The sequence below is a fragment of the Melanaphis sacchari genome, unplaced genomic scaffold (genome assembly GCF_002803265.2).
Source record: "Melanaphis sacchari strain LSU unplaced genomic scaffold, SCAv2.0 Contig0_pilon_pilon, whole genome shotgun sequence".
Classification (NCBI taxonomy): domain Eukaryota; kingdom Metazoa; phylum Arthropoda; class Insecta; order Hemiptera; family Aphididae; genus Melanaphis; species Melanaphis sacchari.
In genome coordinates, this window is record NW_020270366.1 from 21047623 (window position 1) to 21070311 (window position 22689).

General features: G+C 24.1%; 1 protein-coding gene across 2 annotated transcripts in view; it reads left to right on the plus strand.

Moving 5' to 3' along the window:
• The window catches only part of LOC112595112 (transient-receptor-potential-like protein), a 37500-nt gene that overhangs the window by 6768 nt on the left and 8043 nt on the right, over window positions 1-22689 (plus strand). The window contains exons 2-12 of one of the 2 annotated variants that reach the window (XM_025340207.1): window positions 5871-6108; window positions 7331-7473; window positions 10297-10498; window positions 11386-11550; window positions 11812-12046; window positions 15547-15699; window positions 16818-17076; window positions 17413-17646; window positions 19594-19789; window positions 19871-20035; window positions 21638-21875. In XM_025340207.1, coding sequence (XP_025195992.1) covers window positions 5871-6108; window positions 7331-7473; window positions 10297-10498; window positions 11386-11550; window positions 11812-12046; window positions 15547-15699; window positions 16818-17076; window positions 17413-17646; window positions 19594-19789; window positions 19871-20035; window positions 21638-21875 — 2228 coding nt within the window. The remainder of the gene's footprint in view (window positions 1-5870; window positions 6109-7330; window positions 7474-10296; window positions 10499-11385; window positions 11551-11811; window positions 12047-15546; window positions 15700-16817; window positions 17077-17412; window positions 17647-19593; window positions 19790-19870; window positions 20036-21637; window positions 21876-22689) is intronic. The other variant, XM_025340214.1, reaches the window with a different exon arrangement.

The window sequence follows — 22689 nt, forward strand, 5'->3', positions numbered from 1 at the left end:
TAATCTATAAATTAACTATTGATTATCTAGAAATAAGCATATAAAAATGTTAAAAATGCTAAAACCTCTATACTTCAGATCCAACCCCTCTACCTTACTTAAAAAGACTCTAGGTGATATTGTATCTCTTTAACTAGTCAAAAACCTTTGGTAAATTATGTAACTTATCACAAAATGTATAGACGTAAAACTGCTACCGTTATTTTATGAACAAAAACGAAATCACGTGTTAATAGGAACAAATATCACTGTAATTCATTCAAAAACAAATATAATTACTTGTAAGATTGATAAAATAATTAATTGAGGAATGGATTCAACCGTAAAGGATTGAATGGACATCGATTATGCAAAAGGTAATAGCACCTGCGGCGGCATTAATAACGAAGCCACCAAATAAGATACGTTTTATGATAAAAGTATAAATACAGAAGGAATTGAAATAATTAACAATTATTCATTATCATAGCTAGAATATTGTTAATACGTCTGTTCAATTGTATATGAAGCTGTATATACGGGGATTTGTGATAGAAAATTTATTTTTTAAATTAAGTTCAAAGGTATTAGAGAATAAACAATTTTCCAATTAGGCGGTGTACTATTGTAAGTTGGCAATACAATTAAGTAAGATATATTTTACTACACTATTTGTTTATAACCCAGTAATGATTATAGCTGATAATTGGTAACCTAGTGTAGTTAAACAGTAGTTAATAGTAGGTAGGTACCTATCATGTTATGTATGATTATATTTGTATAAAGTCAAAAGAGATATATAATAATTAGATATGTTTAGATTCATTTTGTTTACATTAAAAAATAATTATCTTTTTGGTTTAATTTTAGTATAGTTGCTTTTTAGTTAATATGTACGATTTCACTCATCGACATTGTTAAAACATAGAAGCAAATTAATAAAACTAATAATGTTTGATAAAAAATATGAATTTGTTTAATTCTTGAAATCTTATATATTTAGAACTTAGTATAAATAACAAAATATATTAAATAATGAAAAGAAAATTAAAACAAATATCGAAATGTATTACGCTAAATAATCTATAAAAAAACAAGTTGCACAACATATAAAATATCTATTATTATAATTATTATTGACAATCAAGTTTTAAAATATAGTTTATAATTTAATAAAAATGATAACCTATCAGCAACGGGTTTAAAATCTAAACACTTCAACAAATGTCGACTAAATGAATAACAAATAGTTTACGAATCGTATTTCAATCATGCGTATAATTTTACTTTAACAATATTATAAAAAAATTTAATAATTATTGTAACGTACTTTTGTACTCATACCTATGTATATTCGGTGGATAAATATAAGGCGGTGATCTGTCTTTTATGTTGTTCTTTGTGAAACATTAAGACTAGATATCGACCATAAAATAATTACAGTATTATGTAACTATTTTCATTGTAAATCATAAAACAAATCATTATATGGATTGAAAATTATTGTTTAAAAGAGCCAACACATTAATAAACTATATTTATCTACACTTAATTTTAATGACATGTATAAATATTAAATATTAAATTATTATATAGTAATGTTTTAAATATAATTATCAAAATTCAAATAATGAATCTACTGGTTATACCCAATTAGCCCTCATATCTTCAAGACTAATAATTATCCTTAGCACATAAAGTTAAATAACTCAAAAACTATTGGTTCAAATTTTTATTTTGATACGTCAATATTTTTAGAAAAATTATCTGCTAAATAATTAACTATAGAAAAAAAAGAGGGGTCGTCATTTAAAAACAAAAGTTTATATTTCTATAGAAAATTCCTTACAAGTAGAATGAAAAAATTTTAAAAATCTGAGAATGTGGTTTTTAAGTATATTTAAAAACTCTTAAGATCAGAATTTGAATAAAATCATTATTAAATGAAAAATTTGAGTGATCATGTTTGATTAATACACAACATATCCTAACAACTTAGTTTTAAAAAAACTTCCGTGCAATAGAACAACTAAAATTTTTCACTCAATTTTGTTGTAAATAAATTTTTAAAATTTTTAATATTCGTATTTTTTTTATCATTATATATTTTGTAATATTAAATAGTCAAAAGTAAAAGTTTTTAAATTCTGATTGTGTGCATATTTCTAAAAAATAATATCATCTTTGATTTTTATTTTCAATGGGTGTGTATTTTAATGTTTTAAAATTATATCTATAATTTGTATATTAAAAAAAAAAATATTTGTGGGAAAGGTAGTGCACTGTATATTATTTATGAGGATTTTCATTATCCCTGTCCTCCGGGCGCCGACTTTTCTAAGTATAATATGGCTTTGATTATATTACGTTGACGTCACAATTCATAGCAGATAATAATATATATTATAATATTACCATCCCTGAACACATGCCATACATTGACTATCTGTTGAATAATTATCTGTGCTTATATTAGGTATATAGTATATAATATTATAATAGTATATTAAATTACAATATATATTATATTCAACAAGTGTACCGTGTACGCAATAACCGTCGACGAAAACGTGCACTTATAGTTACACGTCGATTACGCAATACGGATTTTAGTCCGGTGCGCACGTTTTCGTTTGGTGTAGTATAGTGAATGTGAGTATATCTTGGAATGATATTATAATAATATAAACCGATATAGGTATAAATAAATTAAATCATAGATACCTACGTTATTAAAGAAAAAAAATGTAAAAATCATTGAAGTAGATCTAGTACGGACGAACATTTGAATCGTAAGATCAATACATTGATCTAAATATATTTAATGTACGTATATAAAATTTATCGCAAAACGTCTAATTTTATACGAAACAAGAAAATTGATAATTCTGATTTCTCTCAATAATTTAAAAATGCATAATATTTTATTTATTAATCATATTAGTCGAATTGACAATAATTTGACCAAAATTGACGTTGATAATAAAATAATAATAGCAATTATTTTATAGATGATTAATTTAAATTATTTTATTTTCAAAGGAAGATCACTAGAACATCAATTCAATGCACTATATTATAAACTAAAACATAATAAAATAATAACCAATGGCATGCACTAAAACGCGCTTACTATGCACTGATCGTGCACTTGATGCATGTTTTGCATTAAATTGACTATTGAACAGATTAGTTTATTGTAAACACATTTTGCGCTTTATTGTTTTTAAAACGATAATTATATTTTATTATTATTTACAAACTAAATCAAACATACTTAGATAGGTATATTAAAACAATTATTTTCGCGTTCGTACACCTAGATGCTAACTCCTATCTAATCATTAGAATGTTCAAATCGGGAAATATTTTATTCTATAGTTAAACTACGGATCTAGCTTTACCAAAGAAAAAAACAAACTTGACAGAAACCCGTTTGTAGACTATATAATATTTACTTAAAATGAGAAAACTTTATTATTAGCGTGATTTTACGTACGATTTTTGAAATTTTATACATCGGATAACTTTGATCTTGAGATTATGATCATACTGAAACCAGTTTAGTTTGTCATTTATTATACATTTAAATTAATTAACCATATTAAAATATTAAAATAATAAATCCATAAAACATAATATATTTTATTTATTTACCTACTACCGAGTGAATATTATGTATGCGTTTATACTTCACTTGTGTATTTATACTTTGCTAATTATTATTTCACTAGATATTTAATATAATGCAATGTAGGTAACATACCTATATGAGTATATACTCATAGGATAGTTATTATTTATTTTATAAAGAAAATACAGAAGCAATTAAAACATTTTTCCTTAATAAAATAAACTTAAACCAAAAATTGTGAATAATATTAAATACTTTTATTAAATTTTAGTTTTAATTATAATAATTTTGTAAAAGTTGTATTTAATATTTTAATTTTAAAGTATGCTAGTAACCACAATCATTTGTTGAAGCTTTAACAGATAATAATAAAAATATGCATTTTTCTTTCATGTTTTAATCATTAATTTCCTAAATTTACATTTGATGTAGTGCTTTTAGGTAATAATATATAGTTTAACTTTTTTTTTTTTTGTTAATTTTTAATCGTTCAAATAATAAATCCAATGAAAAATAATCTAGATTTATTATTATAATAGTATAAAAAGATAATAAATATTATGCTACAAACAATGCGAACTACAAAGAAATATTTAAATAATATTCTTTGTAGTATTCAATTTAATGCTCATAATAATTTATTGAATTATTTAATTATTTAAACTATTTATATTTTTCATAATCTTTTTAATTTTTCAATCGTTAATGTATTTTTTTTTCAACTAATTAGGTTTACATATTATTATATACGATGAACTTTGACACTGACATGTAATTTATAATACTATTTACTCGTAATTTATTTAAAATACAATTCGTCTGTGGTCTGACGTTTCCAATAATTTAATGTAGATACACTGTATACTCCGATTACCAACAACTGGGATAAATCAATTAATTTATTATGGATCTAATAAAAATATCATTAAGTATAATTATTTTTGAGAATTCATGTTATAATTTATTGTTTTATTTAGATATTTCTTCGAGCATATTATGTAATAATTTGTATAAATCATTGTTTTGGTTTGTTAGATTATTGTTTTCATCACTAAAACATTATGTTGCATTTGTATACTTCACATAACGGCATTTATCAATGCCTTATCCAATCATTTAATCAAAATAATCATATTGCATTCAATCTGATAATTTCATAGAACTTATAAATAGCTATTCGTTTTATTTAAAAATGTCATGTGTGTTTTGGTTAACTTGGTATCATTATAACATTATTTTATAATATAGAAATAATTATAAAATATAAATACGTATTTTTATATTAAAATGTTTAAATAATTATATATTTTTAATATATTAAAAATATAATATAGGTAATATAATTTTCATATATTATATGATTATATATTTTACCAACTAAATTTACTACACACATGGATGACATAGCACTAGTACGGCATAATATTACATCAAATCACAATGTCACATTATAGACGGGTTACAACTTAAGCTTAATAATATGTTACAAAATCCAGCATTCCCCTCAATTTCCTTTTTGCAATAAGTTGAGACTTGTCGAGTATCTACGACTATCATTATTAAATCTTGGCTTCGAATTTGATGTTAAAAGAAAGATGTTGCACATTTATTTTATATAACGTAGATAAGACACGTTTATGGATTATGCACAAAGATACTATTTTATAACAAAAATTGAAACGAAATTTTTAAAGAACACGACAATAAAAAATATATTTACCTCTACCCGAACATTAAATGGAATTAAATATTTATTTATCTTAAATGTAAAAATATTAAAATACTTCTTAAGCTGTATAAAAATCTCAAGAGTCTTAAAATATTATGATATTTAAATATATTTATAAATTTCAAGAATCAGAATTTTAATTAATTAATAATTAAAGGAAAAAATAGAAGTCAGCGTACTGATCTTGAATTTATTTGTAGTGTGAAAGTAAATAATTTCGTTCTTGCTTGTTTTTGAAAATTTGTGAAGTACAAACTATAGAGTGAAACATTAAAATGTATAGAAAAAATTAGTGATTCGTTATACGTTTTTAATTTTTGTTTTACATGACTTAAAACCGTTCTTGATAATTTATTTTGACCTATTCATTTGAAATTTTGTAATAATAGATCATAAAATAAAAATCTAGGTTTTTTAGCAGTATTAATCTTGTCATCAAAACTTAAATATTACAGCTAAAATTAATCGTATCAAAATCAGTTTTAAGATAATATTAATTTTACGGAAAATTGTTTTTTTCGTGTACAGGATGATCCAACGATCCTTTCGATCAGATCACATAGACATCAACTGCGTTGATTCTTTTGGTCGAGGTGCCATCAACCTAGCAATCGAAGGTGAAAATTTGGAAATGCTCGAAATGCTAGTGGTAATGGGTGTAGGACCCAAGGATAGTCTATTGCATGCCATCAATGCCGAGTTCGTTGAGGCTGTGGAGCTTCTTCTTCAGTACGAGGAATTGGTGCACACGGAAGGCGAACTGTACGTGAGTGATTGTGGAATGTTTCATTGTTTCAATATAATATATTGTTATATAACAGTTGTCATTTTTAATCTGTTAAAAAATTAAAAATCGATCAACGTCAAAATTATTACTATCCGTTTAAAAACATAACTATTTATTTAAAATAATATTTCTCAATCGTTTTAAAACTATAAAAACCATATATTATTACAAAATTATTGTGAAATACCTTACATTTTATTCTGATCATTATACAGAATACTCACTATGCACAAATTGTAGGTGTTTATATACCTAATATGTGGTGGTTGAGATTTTATGTAATTAATTTATATAATTATTATAACCAAACAACTATTTATTTATTAAAGGCAAACAATAATTTAACCTTGTCTTTATTGACACGTTCGATTATGTTAATCAAATAATTACACTGCAGTTATTATTATTCACAAATAGTGTTAGTTAAATAATTTATATTTATATAAATATTAGTTATAATATGTATTTATTATTTATAAATGATGCATAAATATATTATATACTTCTATTACTGCAATTCTTCTCAAATACCATATTATATTGACATAATCAGTACATAGGATTTAGAAAAAACATTTAAAATCATAAATTCATAACATTCTAATTTGCAATAATAATATATTCAATACCTATAGACAATAAAATTTATAATTTACCTGTAAATGTAAAACCAATAGTCAAACTACATAATAAGTTATTTAATTTAAAAAACGATAAAAATTGTTCATTATTTAATACCTACTAAATAGCAGTATTATATTATTTTTGCTCTTTATCTGCCTTAAATGATTTTTATAATTATTAAAAAAAAAATAATTCTATATTACAAAGAAAGTTTTAATGGAATTACAGAAAATTACACGGCCTGCTGACTACCCATCATATCCCATATAGTGACATAATGATATACCACACTAATATCAACACCCTTTTGAAAATTCAAAACATCCGCCTCTTGAACAACTCTTTGAAATTTTCCACGCTAAGACGAGTTTGACCCACTGACCAGTTCGACCAGTTTATTATAGATTTTAAAATATTTAATTGAACTGATAGTAAGATGTAACCAATATTGCTTATGCTGATTGTATATTTAGGAATGTCTATCAATAATTTGTAGATATTTATCGATACGTGTATATCGGAACAAAGATTGTTTTAATAATCACTTACAGTTATCTAATCATAAATATTTTATTAGAGTTGGGAAAAAGTGGATTGGAACATTGCTTATTTCACTCCTGACATCACACCACTTATTTTGGCTGCACACAAGAATAATTATGAGATCATTAAAATGTTGCTGGACCGAGGAGCAACACTTCCGAAGCCACATAAAATCAAGTAAACCTATATTATCTATTACAGTCGTTCTAAGAAGACACCACGCTCGTACATTGTATTTCCTCCGTCTTAAAACATAATATAACATTGTGAATTAGGGTTTAGGTTCAGCAATTCCGATTTTGTTACTTATCAGCTTTAATATTAGAGTAAATTAAATTATTATATCAAATTTAAAGATTAGAACATAATTTGTGTTATCTTGCTGAATTTTTACAATATCCATTTTTAAAGAAAGTATGTACCTAGTTAAAGTATTAAAATTTAAAACCTCTTTAAAAAATTAAAATATCGTAAAAATCCAACGTGAAAACACAAATAATGCTCTTTGCTTTAAGTTTAAATGTTTAATAATACGAATATATGTTAATTAACTCTAATAAATAATAATATTTAGCTAACAAAACAAAATTTAAACAGTTAAATGAAAATTGTTCGTATTATCCATTTGAAAGACAGAGACAGCATGTCGGGTGTAGCTACTTTTTTAAATGTTATTTAAGTTATTTTGTTTTATTTAAATCGTGTTTTTGGAAATTCGCTTGCTAATTCAAACAAAATTGTCCGATATATTATTTTTATTATTTTTCCTTTTTCTCCAATTACCTTATTAATATAGTATTATAGTAAATACTATCAAACAATTTTTTTCTAGATTAATTCCCTTATCTTCAATTATCCGCGTCTTTAAAAGGTTTGAACTACATCCTATGCCTACCAAACGTTTACTACATATATTGTACAATTAAAATCATATCTCGGAGTATTCGGTTATTACTATGACTGTTTAAACTTATAGACCGCTATATTATACGCATACAGAGTGGATCGTCTAAAATTGACTAGTTCATAATATTATGAAAATAAGGGTACATTAGACATCAATATAACATTTACAATGGATAAAGTTCGAAGAACTTAAATTTAGTGAGCGAAAAAACTTAAATTACAGAGAAACTTCATTCAATTAGCATTCAAATGAGCTCAATAGTTATAAACGATGTGCGATTGTGAAGAAATTGTCATTAAAAAATTATGTACACATTTTTTTTTGCTTATTATTCAATCGATTTTTAATAAAATTATATAAACTATACCTTTAACTACATAACTAACAGAAAATTTTACATTATTTTTATCATTGATTCGTTCATTATTTTGTAACAGTTAAATTTAATAAAATATAAATATATGTATAGTATATATATATCCCATAACATTGCTAAAAATATGATTTTCTACAGTTTCAAATTTGGTATAGTCATTAGTCATTACATTTAATAATAGGTACATGAGTTGTTGAATAATTATAGAGTGGGCATCGTGGTTATACAATACAAAGGTCAAACTACTCTGAGTTAATAATTTTAAAATTACCTACCATCTGAATTTTTTAAATTTTAAATACCGCCTATGTACATAGGTATACGGTACGCGAGTGAGTTCAAATTGAATTGGTGTAAATAATCAATTGACACATTATTATACATAATATATAATATGGTTCCCAAAAATTAGAATAAAGTTATTTTTTAATTCGCTCGGTTATTCTATAATTATGCAGTAATTAGCACGTAAAATCATGTACAGATTTTAGTTTATAAATTGCATTTTAAATTATAATGTATTAATTATTTTGTGTGTAAATGTTTTCTAGTATGCTGATAGAAATATCATAAAATTTCTTTTATAAATATATAAAGAAATAACATATATTTTATTGGTTTTGCCCATACCGAATTTTATAGATATTTAAATATGAGTAAAATAATATTATAGTCCCGAATTAATGAACATATTAAGTTCGAAGAGCAAGTTAATTATTTATGTATTAGTAATAAGCCAAACAACTGGCTCACGCCCATTTCCATAGGTTCCTTCCTTGAAATGTATATTAATTATAAGCATCTATTACCTACAACCCGTTCGTCAAAATACGAGTTATATAATATTTATCAATTTTTTTTCTATTTTATCTAACAGCTCGTTTATAGATTTATTACGTTTAAACTGTTATTTATTATCATACATACTAAATCACCAATTTAAAGACCTATAACTTTAATATACATAATACCATATAAGCATGTTATCGTTTTTATGTACGTCACAAATAAGACTCGGAAAAAGATAATTTATTTTTTATTTTTGAACATCTTAAATAATAATTTCATGCCTAAAAATGTGTTAATATTAATCTAATTTAATTAACAATTTTTCGATATTATTTAAACTAATTTTTTTCTAACTTTATGTTATTCTTAACTAATTTTCAGTAATTTAAAGAAACATAATGACTTATTTTATTTATTATTGATGTAAAATTTGACAGTAAAAATTATTTTAAAGTCAAACTATTTTAAATACATTTCAAAACTATTCATAAAAAAAAAAATTTTAACGACAAAGAAATTTCAATAATTTTTTTCATAAAAATAAAATTATACTATTAATAATATTTGTTGTATTTTATTATTTTTAATGCAAACATACTTTAAAGTTTAAAGCATAAAATTAAGTTCATTGAACTAAATTTAAAAAAAAAAGAGTTTCATGACCTTTTTTAGGAATATTTTTTAAAGTTTATACTGTTTATAGGTTATTATTTACTGATTTTTAATTCATTAACTACCGAATCCAATATATGCTACTATAAGTATAATATTATAGAATTTATTATATTTATTATTTTTATTATATAATTATACAGCAACACGCGTTCGATATTTAAATATTTTTATGTAAATATATTTTAAGATTATAATATTATGGTAATGGAGGTAAGAAAACAAACTATGATAATAATAATAACATTTTATTCAGGTGTGTATGTCATAAGTGTATTACATCTTCAAAAAAAGAATCGTTGCGATACTCCATGTGTCGAGTGAATGAATATAGAGCACTGGCTAGTCCTTCTCTGATTGCACTTTCATCAGCTGATCCAATACAAACTGCATTCGAGCTGTCCTGGGATCTGAGAAAATTGGCTAGAATCGAAAAAGAATTCAAAAACGAATACATGGTAAACGCATTTCCTATTAAAAAATTGCAAGCGCAATGATATTTTGTTAGATTTCACAGAAAAAATCCGTATACCTAGACGGCTTTCATTATCGCCGATAGACGCTTACGTTTTCTTTTTTCAAGATTTTGAGCTGAACAATAAAATATGTACATCATATTTTTTTGTATAAACAAGATTTATAGTTGAAAAAATGCTTTGATTTTCAACTTAATATTTATTTATTTATTTATTTGTTTAAATAATGAATTTAGTTGATATTAGAGAAGAGATAAAATTAAAAATTCACAGAAGTTGTCATAATAATTATTAGCAAAAACAAAAAATAAAAAGGGGAAAATTGAAATTTTTACGCAAAATTAGTTTTTGAAACAAGATTAATTTTTTTATTTTGTTGTAATTCTAAAACAAATAACTATAGATACTTGATATTTTTGGCAAATGTATATGTTATTATTTTTAATATGTACCTACATGGGTATTTCATATTTTCAAGATTGAAAGTGATGAAAAATAAATTTTATTATAAATTTACTTATAGTAAACCTTCTAGAAAGCTTAAGTTCAAAACATCATCAGGATTAATCCAACTTATATTAATCAGGATGAATTAAAATATTATACAAAAATGTATTTATAGTTCATAAAAAAAAAAAACAATATTTATAAATAAAGTTAATTACATTGCTCTAGATATATTTACGAGCCTAACTTGTATTATAATTTTTTCCAAAGTATCGTAAGTTCACACTTAAAAGTTAGGAAGTTTTGTGATAATGTTTACACTTAATTTTAGACAAACAATAAAAATATTCACTATAATAATATTTTAATAGTTTTAAAGTATGTTTAATTATGCCGGTTTATTTATTCATATAATATTTTAGGAACTCTGTAAACAATGTGAACAGTTTGCTGTTGATCTGCTTCGGCAAATACGAAGCTCTCATGAATTAGATGTCATTTTAAAACATGATTCAGAAAATGCTCCCAGTATAGGATCCATGAAACTAAGACTCGTTGAACTTGCCATAAAATATAAGCAAAAAAATGTAAGTCAATAATTTTTTATTATAAAATATCAAAAATCGTTTGATATTTTGTGATTTTTTTATTATACTTAACAAAATATAATACATAATATATTTTTATGTATCGTAACTACTACTAACATTTTAAGACTAATAACATAATACAAATTATAATTTATCGATATTATTTTAAAGAAATAATTTATTAGCTAAAGCATTGAAAGTAAGCCAAATATATAAATTAATATAATAGAACTTTTTTTTTTTTTATTTGTCCTATAGTTTGTAGCACATCCATATATACAACAACTTTTGGCAACGGTTTGGTACGAAGGTCTTCCAGGATTTAGACGTCTACGTCTTTACACGCAAATAATTGAAATCGTCAAAGTCGTTTTCTTTTTTCCATTTTATTGTCTTATGTACTTATACGCACCCAGCACTAAAATTGGAAAAATAATGGAAAAGCCATTTATGAAATTTTTAATTCATTCATCTTCTTATCTTTCATATTTAGGTGAGTAAATATATCGTATCATATGCATATTATAATATTTAAAATTAATAACAGTAGGTTTCAATCATACGTTTAGAATTTTTAGATAAGACAACTATTACGACGTAGGTAGGTACTATAAACTCGTTATTAGTTATTACGTATTGGAATTATTTGACATTTTTTATATTTTAATAATGCTTGTAAATTTTTTCCCATAAACGATAAGTTCCTTATATCTCCAATCACAATATTTCCGGTAGTTTAGAATGTACTTTGAAATATTTTTTAAATTACAAGACTTTACCACATTATACGACTTAATAAATTGATTATTATTTTTCATTGTAGTAATATTTTAGATTTTACTTTTTAAATCTATTTTTTTAGCTTATTTCATTAACATTTGATTAAAATTTTTTTTATCATTTATTATAATACCTATCATATCTATTAATTGCGAAATTCTTAGTATTTTTTTCTGCATAGGCATTTAACATTTTTATCATCGAAACTATGAAAATGTCATAGATACTATCTTAGCTCAGTTACCAATATCGCTCTACTCATGCTCTTTTCTGAACATATAAAGCCTATGTAAATGATTAGCTATCAATTCTATGTTTTATGAATATTAAATGTTTTTTTCTTTTTTAAAAATATCTGCTACTATGTCTATGTATAACGAGTAGAAAGTTTAAACGAGTAAAATGACTACAAACAGTGAATCTGGAAAAACAGTGGACAATATCTCGTGAAGTATACACGAGTATTATAAAATATGATTATAGGTACATTTAATTTTATTTGTCTACAATTACTAACGATTTTGTAGTTGTTAAGAGGAATAAAAATATTATACAGATATTTAATTTAGGAGATATGCCGGTTAAAATGTATGTTATCTTAGAACGCCAAAGCCTAATACTAATTTTCTTAGGTATTATCATTGTACACATTGTTCCTCATTGTTTCTATATATTTCTTAAGGAAATTATAGCAGTATAACCACAAAATTGGTGACGACCTATTTATTATATTATATCGCTCAATTACGTATTTGTTTATGTTTTGTAAATATTTTGATTACCTAATAAATTCATGTTATTTAATAATTATAGTTATATTACCCATATCTATATCGTATTCCTATATCTGCTGTTTAAATGTAATGTTTTAGTAGTAGTATGTTTACGCTTTTAACTAATAGATTGATAAAAATTATTACTAACACCTTCATATATTTTTATAACAAAAATTAATAATAGGCAAAATAAAAATAAAGTCATTAATTAATATATTCATAGCGAATTTCTATTATCATATCCCATTAATGCTCATAAAATGAAAACTAAACATCCATCTATATTTAAGAAATATACAGTTCGAATCAACAAACAGTTTAATATTGTGTAAATTTGAATTTTTTAAATATTCAAATATGATTGGATGTTTTATATCATACAATGTTTATTGGCAAACTGATTCTATTCAATAGAATAATAAACACTGTGAAATTCGTTTATTTTCGAGTAGTCATAGCAAGCCGGTATACATAGATTAGTGATTTTCAACCCTATTGGATTTGCTAAACATTTTAATAATTATTATTTTTTTACGATCCATGATTCATGCTTATTGTTTTATGCTTATATATGTAAAACAAATTTTTCAAAATTAAGTTATTGTTATGTTTATTTCGTTTTTTTTTTTTTTTTTTTGTTGTACAAATAAAAGAAATACATTTTTTAAAACTATTTAAAGTATATCGTAAATTCGTAACCGAATTTTGGAACATGACTCACCAGTCACCATTTAACTAATGCGTACATATTAGAATATGGCTATATAGCTAGATTAACTAATACATAATATTTCCTATGTAAATACAAATTACAATAAGGATTAAAGAAGCACAAAATAACATAAACTAGTTATTATATACAGTGCATACTATAGTTGCCTTCTAAAATATATGAATTTTCTTACATCCTTAATGTTGATAAAAAGGTTAATATAAAATAGTTGCTTTCAATGATCAGGCGGTAGTTCATAATTCTAAAATATGTTTATTGTTCACACTATAGTTACGTATACAAACTATGGTAAATAATACAAAAATATTTTTTTTTTATCTATGAGCCATAATTATAGTTGAGATACTAGTAAATTCTAAGTCTTAAGTATAATTCTAAAACCAACTAATAAAATGAACGATTAATATTATTCAAACCATAATAAAAGTTTAAAAAATAATTATAATACAGTAAGAATAGGTATTCAAATATTTGTGTATATTTCTGTCACAATAAAAATAATAAAAATCTATATTATTTAACGTATATCCATTTAAGAAGTCGTTTTTATAGCTCAAATCGAAGAAAGATTGCGTATTCAATATTTTTTACCTGAATATAATTATTTTTGATACTATTTTAGAAAAAAAAAACGTAACACAAGTCACAACTAATAATATCTATGCACGAGGAAGACTTACAATAGTTACACACGCAGTAGCCGCGCGAAAATTCTAGAACGTCCAATGACCATATACAATGATATTCAACAAACATTGAGAGATATTTAAATTGAGATAAAACTTTACGGTATTTATTTTTTTTTTGGTGGGGGGGAGAGGAATTATTCGTACAGCAGGTAATTTACTACGATAAAATAATCTATAGTAAGTATATAAATTATTGAATGGTCTACCGATACCAATTATGAACTACATTACACCGTTGTGCTTGTAGTAAAATGTTATTAAAAATGATAATTTATTATTATTACTAATGCACATTCACAAATTATAATTTAAAAAAAAATTCATGTATTGTTATCCCAATAAAAAGAAATTTTTGGGTATATTTGTTAAAAATATACATGAATATATCTCGATTATTTGCTGTTCATGATGCTTCAACAAAATAATAATATTACAAAATAAATTTTGAAAATTGATGTAGGTATTTTTAAAAACAAGAAAAAATTTTAAACGCATAATTTTCTAAATAAATCTTTTTCCATACGTGTTAAAATAAAATGTATCATACCTAATGGCAAATTATAATGAAATATAATCAATAAGAATTATTACAAATTTAATTATAAGTATAAAATGTCTATAGTCTTACGACTTTAACCACAACATTAGTTCCTACTACCTGCAATATTTAACTATACAATTAGGTATAATTATAATTACACATTGTTTCCAAATACCAATAATAATCAGGAAAGAAAAATATGAACTCACTTTAATAAGTATGTAGTGGTGCATTATAAAATATATAGAAATAATAATAATAATAATTCGTCATTATTAAATTTCAAACCATAATATGTATCGTATTATATTAATAATTAAGTACGTAGGTACATATGTGAGGAACAAGTTTAGTATTATCAAACATAAAAAGTAAAAATGTATTTTAATTTAAAATAAAAATACACTTTTCATAAATAATATGCTCATGAACTTAACCATTGACCTCATACTCATTTGTTTTCTTTTACTATAGGTCTATTGGTACTAGTGTCGCAGAGGGCTGAAACGCAATTTATAGAACTCTTCGGATCTGAATCAATGAAAGAAAGTCTGCAACAGCGACAACTCCGGCAACGCGGGAATGGACCGTCATTTTTAGAGCTTTTGATCTTGCATTTTGTCATCGGTAAGATGAGCGGATTCATATATAAACGCGTATCACTTGTAGCATATACAGTAATTTAGGACAACATTTTTCTATCGGTCAATGATCGTTATTTTTGACGAAACATGATATAAGTTGCGGAAAGCGTGAGTTATGAAAAACTAATTCTGGGCGTAAAATCTAGAATTCATCGATTCTCTAGATTTTTCATAATAGAGGGAAAATTACATCAATTTGAAAATATAATTTTTGACTGAACTAAGAACGTATACGGAAAAAATATAAACTTCCTGAATAAAATTACAAATTGCTTTTACTTATATAATATAGATTATATCAAAAAGAATTTATGTATATAATAAATATGTATAAATATAAATTTTGATTATATAATATTTATTTTATACGTAATTATTTATACTTTTAATCTTTTTTAAAAACTAAATTTGATATTACATTGTAAGTTTCCACTCAAATGCAATATGTGTGGAAATAAACACTAATAATATTATATTTTAAACTGATTAATTAATTAATCACATAATTAAGTCAATTTTAAATGTATTTTTTTAATAAATTTAAGAAGGTAACAAAATTATTACAGGTAAAAGTTGATAGAGTCGATAAGTCTTCGTGAAATTAATATAAATAATTTTTTCGTTTGCGTTTGATATTCATTTATTTAGACCATTTCTTGAATATTTTTTCCATAAAAAATTATCATTAATCACATAAATGTGTTATTTGTAAAAATACATTTTTTTCTTTTATTTATTATTATATATTCCTGCACATCTTTCATATTTAGGATTACGAATGTTGATTTCTAAAACAGTAATATTTTTAACCAAACTCTATTGAGAACAATTTAAGTGCTCAGTAGCTTATGTTCTATAGTTTTCCTATACCTTTAAGTCCTAAAAAAGTGGCAAGAGAAATATATTATTTATATAATATAAAATATTCGCATACCACGATAACAAACACATGGTTCTCATATTACTTTTCCCACAATTAAGAAACACCGTAATATAATATAGTTGGGATATCAATTGACCTATTTTCCCAACGATATGTTCTTTTGCCGTTTTTGGAATTCCGGTTAACGACTGATGTAGGATTTCTTGTTATTGTTGAAGGATACATCTGGCAGGAGATATTGGACGTACGCAGGGATGGCCTGAAGAGATATCTGGCGCACAACGCCTGGAACTACGTGGAATTTGCCAGGAATAAGATGTACGTGTTAGTGATTGCGCTACGAGTTTACGCATACATAACCGAAAATTCTCAAATAGCTTACGACCCCTCTTCGGCATTCATTCCAAGAAATAAATGGCAAACTTTCGACCCTCAACTCGTGGCCGACGCTCTATTTGCTGCCGCCAACATACTTAGGTGAGTTTTTTTCTCAGTTTCCAGTTTTCTTCGTAAATATGTCTTAACACTTAACACAATATATTATCAAAGAATATTATAAGACTAGTTTTTCTCTATTGCGAAATCACGTTTGGATCGAATAAACTAATGTATGATTTCGCATCTATACAGTACGAGTTAATTTGAATATTAAAATATCAAAAATTAAAAACGGTTTAACAAAACCTAATTAATCTCAAAAAAATATAGTTATTGGTTAAACCGTTATTCTATTTAATCATTAATATTAAAAACTCGGTGCAACAAATATTTACACTCAAAATCGATTAATATTATATTATGTTTTGCTTACAGCGCTTTAAAGTTGATCCATATGTGTTCAATAAGTTCACATTTAGGACCGTTACAACTATCATTGAAACGCATTCTGATCGATATACTCAAGTTCTTCAGTTTTTACAGTTTGGTTTTATTTTCATTCGCATGTGGACTCAATCAGTTAATGTGGTATTTTGCTGATCAAGAACGAAAAAGATGTAACAATTCAACAGAAGCTGAATCATGCTCGAAATGGAAGAATTTTGGAAAGTGAGTCATTAAGTAAAAATAAATTTTAAGTAGCTAACTTACGTCAAATGAAAATTTATTAGAGTAGATGGTTAAGTTTTATCTTAAGAAAATATTTATTTTATAGCAAATTGTAATTCTATAATAGTTGGTTGTAGAAAATTTGTTAGAAATGAATTGATCCTCAATTTTGGAATAAAATGAAAGCAATTATTATAAATTTTTAAAATGAATTCAAAATTCAAGAACAATAATACTAATACAACCTTTTGTACATAATTTTTTTTACCTAATGCACAATACGAATAAAAAAATAATAAGACTAGGAAGTAATTATTAGCTTATTGACCTAAATATAGCAACAAGTTTGTTTAGTATAGGTTTTTTTAGATTAAATTATAATAATATAATCAATAAACATCGATAGCATAAAAAAACATATTTGTGTTAAAATTATGATATTCTTATATCAAACAATTTAAATATATAATATTAAATATTAAATAATGTATTTTTTATTGCTAAATAATTAGTACCTTATTAACTTATTGAACATTCATAAATGATATTTAATAACAACAGTTTTTGATAATATTAATTTCTATAATACTTACTGTTATAGATTTTTGTATATTTATTATTTTGAATATGGAAACAACGATACTGTTAACAGTTCTAAGTTTTAATACAATCCAAATGACCAAATGATTTTTAAACGGTTTATATGATTCTATTATTAAAATAATTTTCATGGTTAAATTGATTTTAGAGCTGTTGAATATTTTTCGATTTTAATAATATTAAAAATTTTATTTTTCTGCAGTCAGGTCAAAATTAAAGCCAGATATATTAATTATAAAGTATGTACTCATATTATACGAACACTATTAAATGGGTTATTATAAAAACAATCGTACTCATATCCGTTCTTTTTACTGAAAATACCTATTCATATTGTAATCCATAAAAATTTTACATCCAGCCGGTTACAGACCTTTTAAAACGATTAATCATTATTTTCAGATACTATTCATACCTACATACGATATGGTACCAGCTGTAGTCAACCCCAATTTCGCTTCATTAATTATTAATTATTGATTAGAACTGTTTTATTTTAAAAACGCCATTAGTTTGATATAAAATTACGTCTTTTTTTTAGAACAAGGTCGAATATGATGTTTACGTAGATATACAGTGTAACAAAGATAATATTATAATTAATGGCCTTATTAATTTCTAATTATGACTTATATTAAAAACAATAACTACGTAGTAATTATAATATTGGTAGTTAAAAAAAATATTTGGGTCTATTTTAAGTTCACTGTAATAACAGATGATATGATATGTATAATATAGTCGAGATTCCATTTTTAAAAATGTAAAAAACTAATATTTTTAAATCAAATTCTATTACGCAGCACCACAAAAATAATGCAGCTGAATACGATGAAGTTTATAGATAGTACATGCGGTAGGACTCAAATAATATTATTTTAATATAGTAAGAAAAACAAATAAGCTGTTATGTTCTTTAAACCGAAATTTGCACATCAACAGAATTGTAGATGTCATATATGGTTGACACTTGACGGTTGTTGTTAATATTTTCATAGCAGCTATTTTAAAAATAAATACACCAACAACAATATTTTTCTTTACGTTCATACTTTAAAATCCGTTAAAATTAAAATTAAAAAACTAATAGTAAAATTTATACTGATTCTAGGTATTTGATAATTTTAAACTTATTAATGAATTTAAAATGTATAAGAATAAAATTTAAAATAAATTATTTTTTTTATAATTTAGAAATACATAAATATATTTTTTAACAATAATTAAAAAAAAAAACAATAAAATACATTATGTATTAAAATAATAATATTATATATACCTATATATTTTGTTAAATACCATAATTTAACAATAATATAAATTAAATTTGAGTTGTAATTTTTGTAGTGTGTTTGAATCTATACAAACTCTGTTTTGGACGGGTTTTGGTGAAGTCAACCTTGAAACCTTTGATCTACCAGGAATGAACCCTTACACGAGATTCTGGGCACTTTTTATGTTCGCTGCTTACTCGGTAATTAACGTTACGATTATGTTGAACCTGCTCATTGCTATGATGTCTAATTCCTATTCTGTCATTGAGGTATATTTGTTTTTTTGTTATAGCTTATTAGTAATATAATCAATCATAACAGTAATTAATTATACACTTGACAAACTATAGGGTCAATCGGACGTGGAATGGAAATTTTCTAGATCAAAACTGTGGTTAAGTTTGGAAGAAACACCGACACTCCCCTCGCCTTACAACGTGTATCCAACGGCGAAACACTTCAAAAAGCTTTATCATTACATACGGAAGTCTAAAAAAACTAATCCATGGTCTCAGGTATAAATATTAAATTTCGTAACCAGAAAAAAAGATTTTCACAAAATAATACTATAATATTGAATTATTGGATCTATATTGATGAAATTTATTTAATTACCCGGAAATGGGAAATCTATTTTCTTTTACCCAGTAACGCAGCAGATGAGTCATATTTAAAGAAGACAAATTAAATATTTTTATAAATATTAACTTTGTTCTGAACTGATTAAAATGTACAATTATTGCAGTGTATTGTTTACCTACTTATTATAATAGTTGAAAACGTTTTTCTAACGAACTTTAATCAATTGATAGTAAATAATAATTATATTGATAGATACCTATGTTATAATAAAACTATTATATTATACTTCATAGAACTATGTTTATGTCAATTAAAAGTCGGCGCACTAATTATCTATGTTTTTGCAAAAAATTCATACAATAATAATTATTGTATTATTTGTTGTAGTATGCAAAACGTATTTTTAAAAAAAATAATAAAAATAATTTCATTCTGCTATTAAAATTGCATAAAGTAAATATAACTTAATCTTGTATGCTGTTTAATATATGTCTGTGCTGCATACGTGAATCATAAAATATATTTTATTATATAAGTTTGATATTGTTAGTTACATTATCTCAGATACATTATTGATCTTAAGTATTTTTTTAACTCATAAAAGTGTCTATGATTTCTGGGTATTTACCGTTTATGGTGTGTACTGATATACGAGTGTTACATTTAAATTGAAATTTTTTAATTAAGCTATTATGTATATTAATTTTTTAAATATTACTACATTATAAAATTATTATCTACTTAACTCAAGAAATATATTTTTTAAACAAAAGGTACAACCTACCTGCTTTTATTTATTTTTCTAACAAAGTACACTAGTATATATTAGTTTTAATGGAAATTAAAAACTAGCTTCTTATTTTTAAATGTTTTTCTCTCAACGTTGTCTTATCACAGAAACACTCTTAACTAAATATTCATATATTTTTAAACTTTGATATTAGTTATTTAAAGTTAATCACCCGAACAACATAGTACATGGCTATATGGTGTAATCCTTAAAAATGTAATCAACTTCCGAACATTTATAATTTTTACCATAATGAGTGATTACATAGAACCGTAACCATCAAAAATTATAACTTAACTAAACAATATACCTATTAATATGGACGAATTTTATTTTCCTCCAAATCATTATATTTCAAATGCGACGTTTACTGATTACTGAGTAGTGACTTTAATGCTAAGCCTAGTTTTGGGGGATAACGTTAAATACATCGTTTCATATAATGTTGTTGATAAAAATAATTTTTATGTAGGTATCTACTTTCATTACCAAACCCTAAAAAAGTTCTTCTTTATACATTATTTCTAGTAATTAAATTATATCTTACAAATAATGATTATATAATATATTTGATGTATTATTATATTAGTTTCATTTTATTTTATTTATTAAAACAATTTTAAATATATAGAGATTAATTCATTATTTTTAAAAAATAAACCTATTTAAAATTATAATCAAACATTTTTTCAAAGGTCAATTTTGAAGAAAAAATTCAAATCAATCGATATATTTTAATTTGCAGAATGATAAATCCAACAGTATAATTAATCTAAATCAAAGGGAGAGTGAGTTTGCCACTGTGATGCGAGCCCTTATTTGGCGATATATTTCCATGAAACATCGAGAAATGGAAAACATGGGTGTAACTGAGGAAGATATAAAAGAAATAAAGTCTGAGCTCAGCACGATGAAATACGACTTTCTAGAAGTACTCCGGAAAAACGGTATGGAAGTTCCCAGAGACCATCGTAAAAAGAGCAGTAAGTATTCTGAATAGTTATTTACTTTAAGAATTTTTATACTTAATGAAATAAATTTTCATTTTATTCGAACAATAATTAATTTCAACTATACACAATTATACTAAACAGTCGATGATAAAAAAAAAAGTTCAATATATACCTATTTATAGGTTTGATTAAAATATATGGATAATTAATTAATAACTAATGAGTAATGACGTATATTGTTAAACCTTAGTAACCTTTGTATTTTCCTAGTATATTATGCATATGGGATAAAAAATTATTCAATTTTCATGAACGGAATCAAATGTGATCTATATAGAGATCTATAAAGAGATTGAAAACGAAACAAAAAACCTTCCCTAGAGTCTTATTTTTATGTACACAATTTAATACAAACGTGCATTTATTTTTATACTCGCTTTTACAAAATTTCAGTTTATGTGATACAAAACTAGATACATGGCTAGTTGACTATTAATATAATCAATACAAATAAAAATATATAACTATACATTTTTATTTGTGTTGATTTAGTTTTAGTTTCAATCATAAGACATTTGTACATCTATTTTAGTATTTTAACTACCTACAGTGTATAAATACAAATTAAAAATATGCACTTCAAAACTGTTTAAACATTTAATTGGTTTTGGGATAAAACTTAAACCATTTAAAACATTTTGCTCGTGCCACTTAAAAGAATTATTGATATAAAATGCCATTGAAAACTACATATTTTATAATAATAAATCTTTTTTAATTTGAAATTTTAACTATATGCATAACTTATAAAATAAAAACACTATCAAAAGTAATAAACCACTCA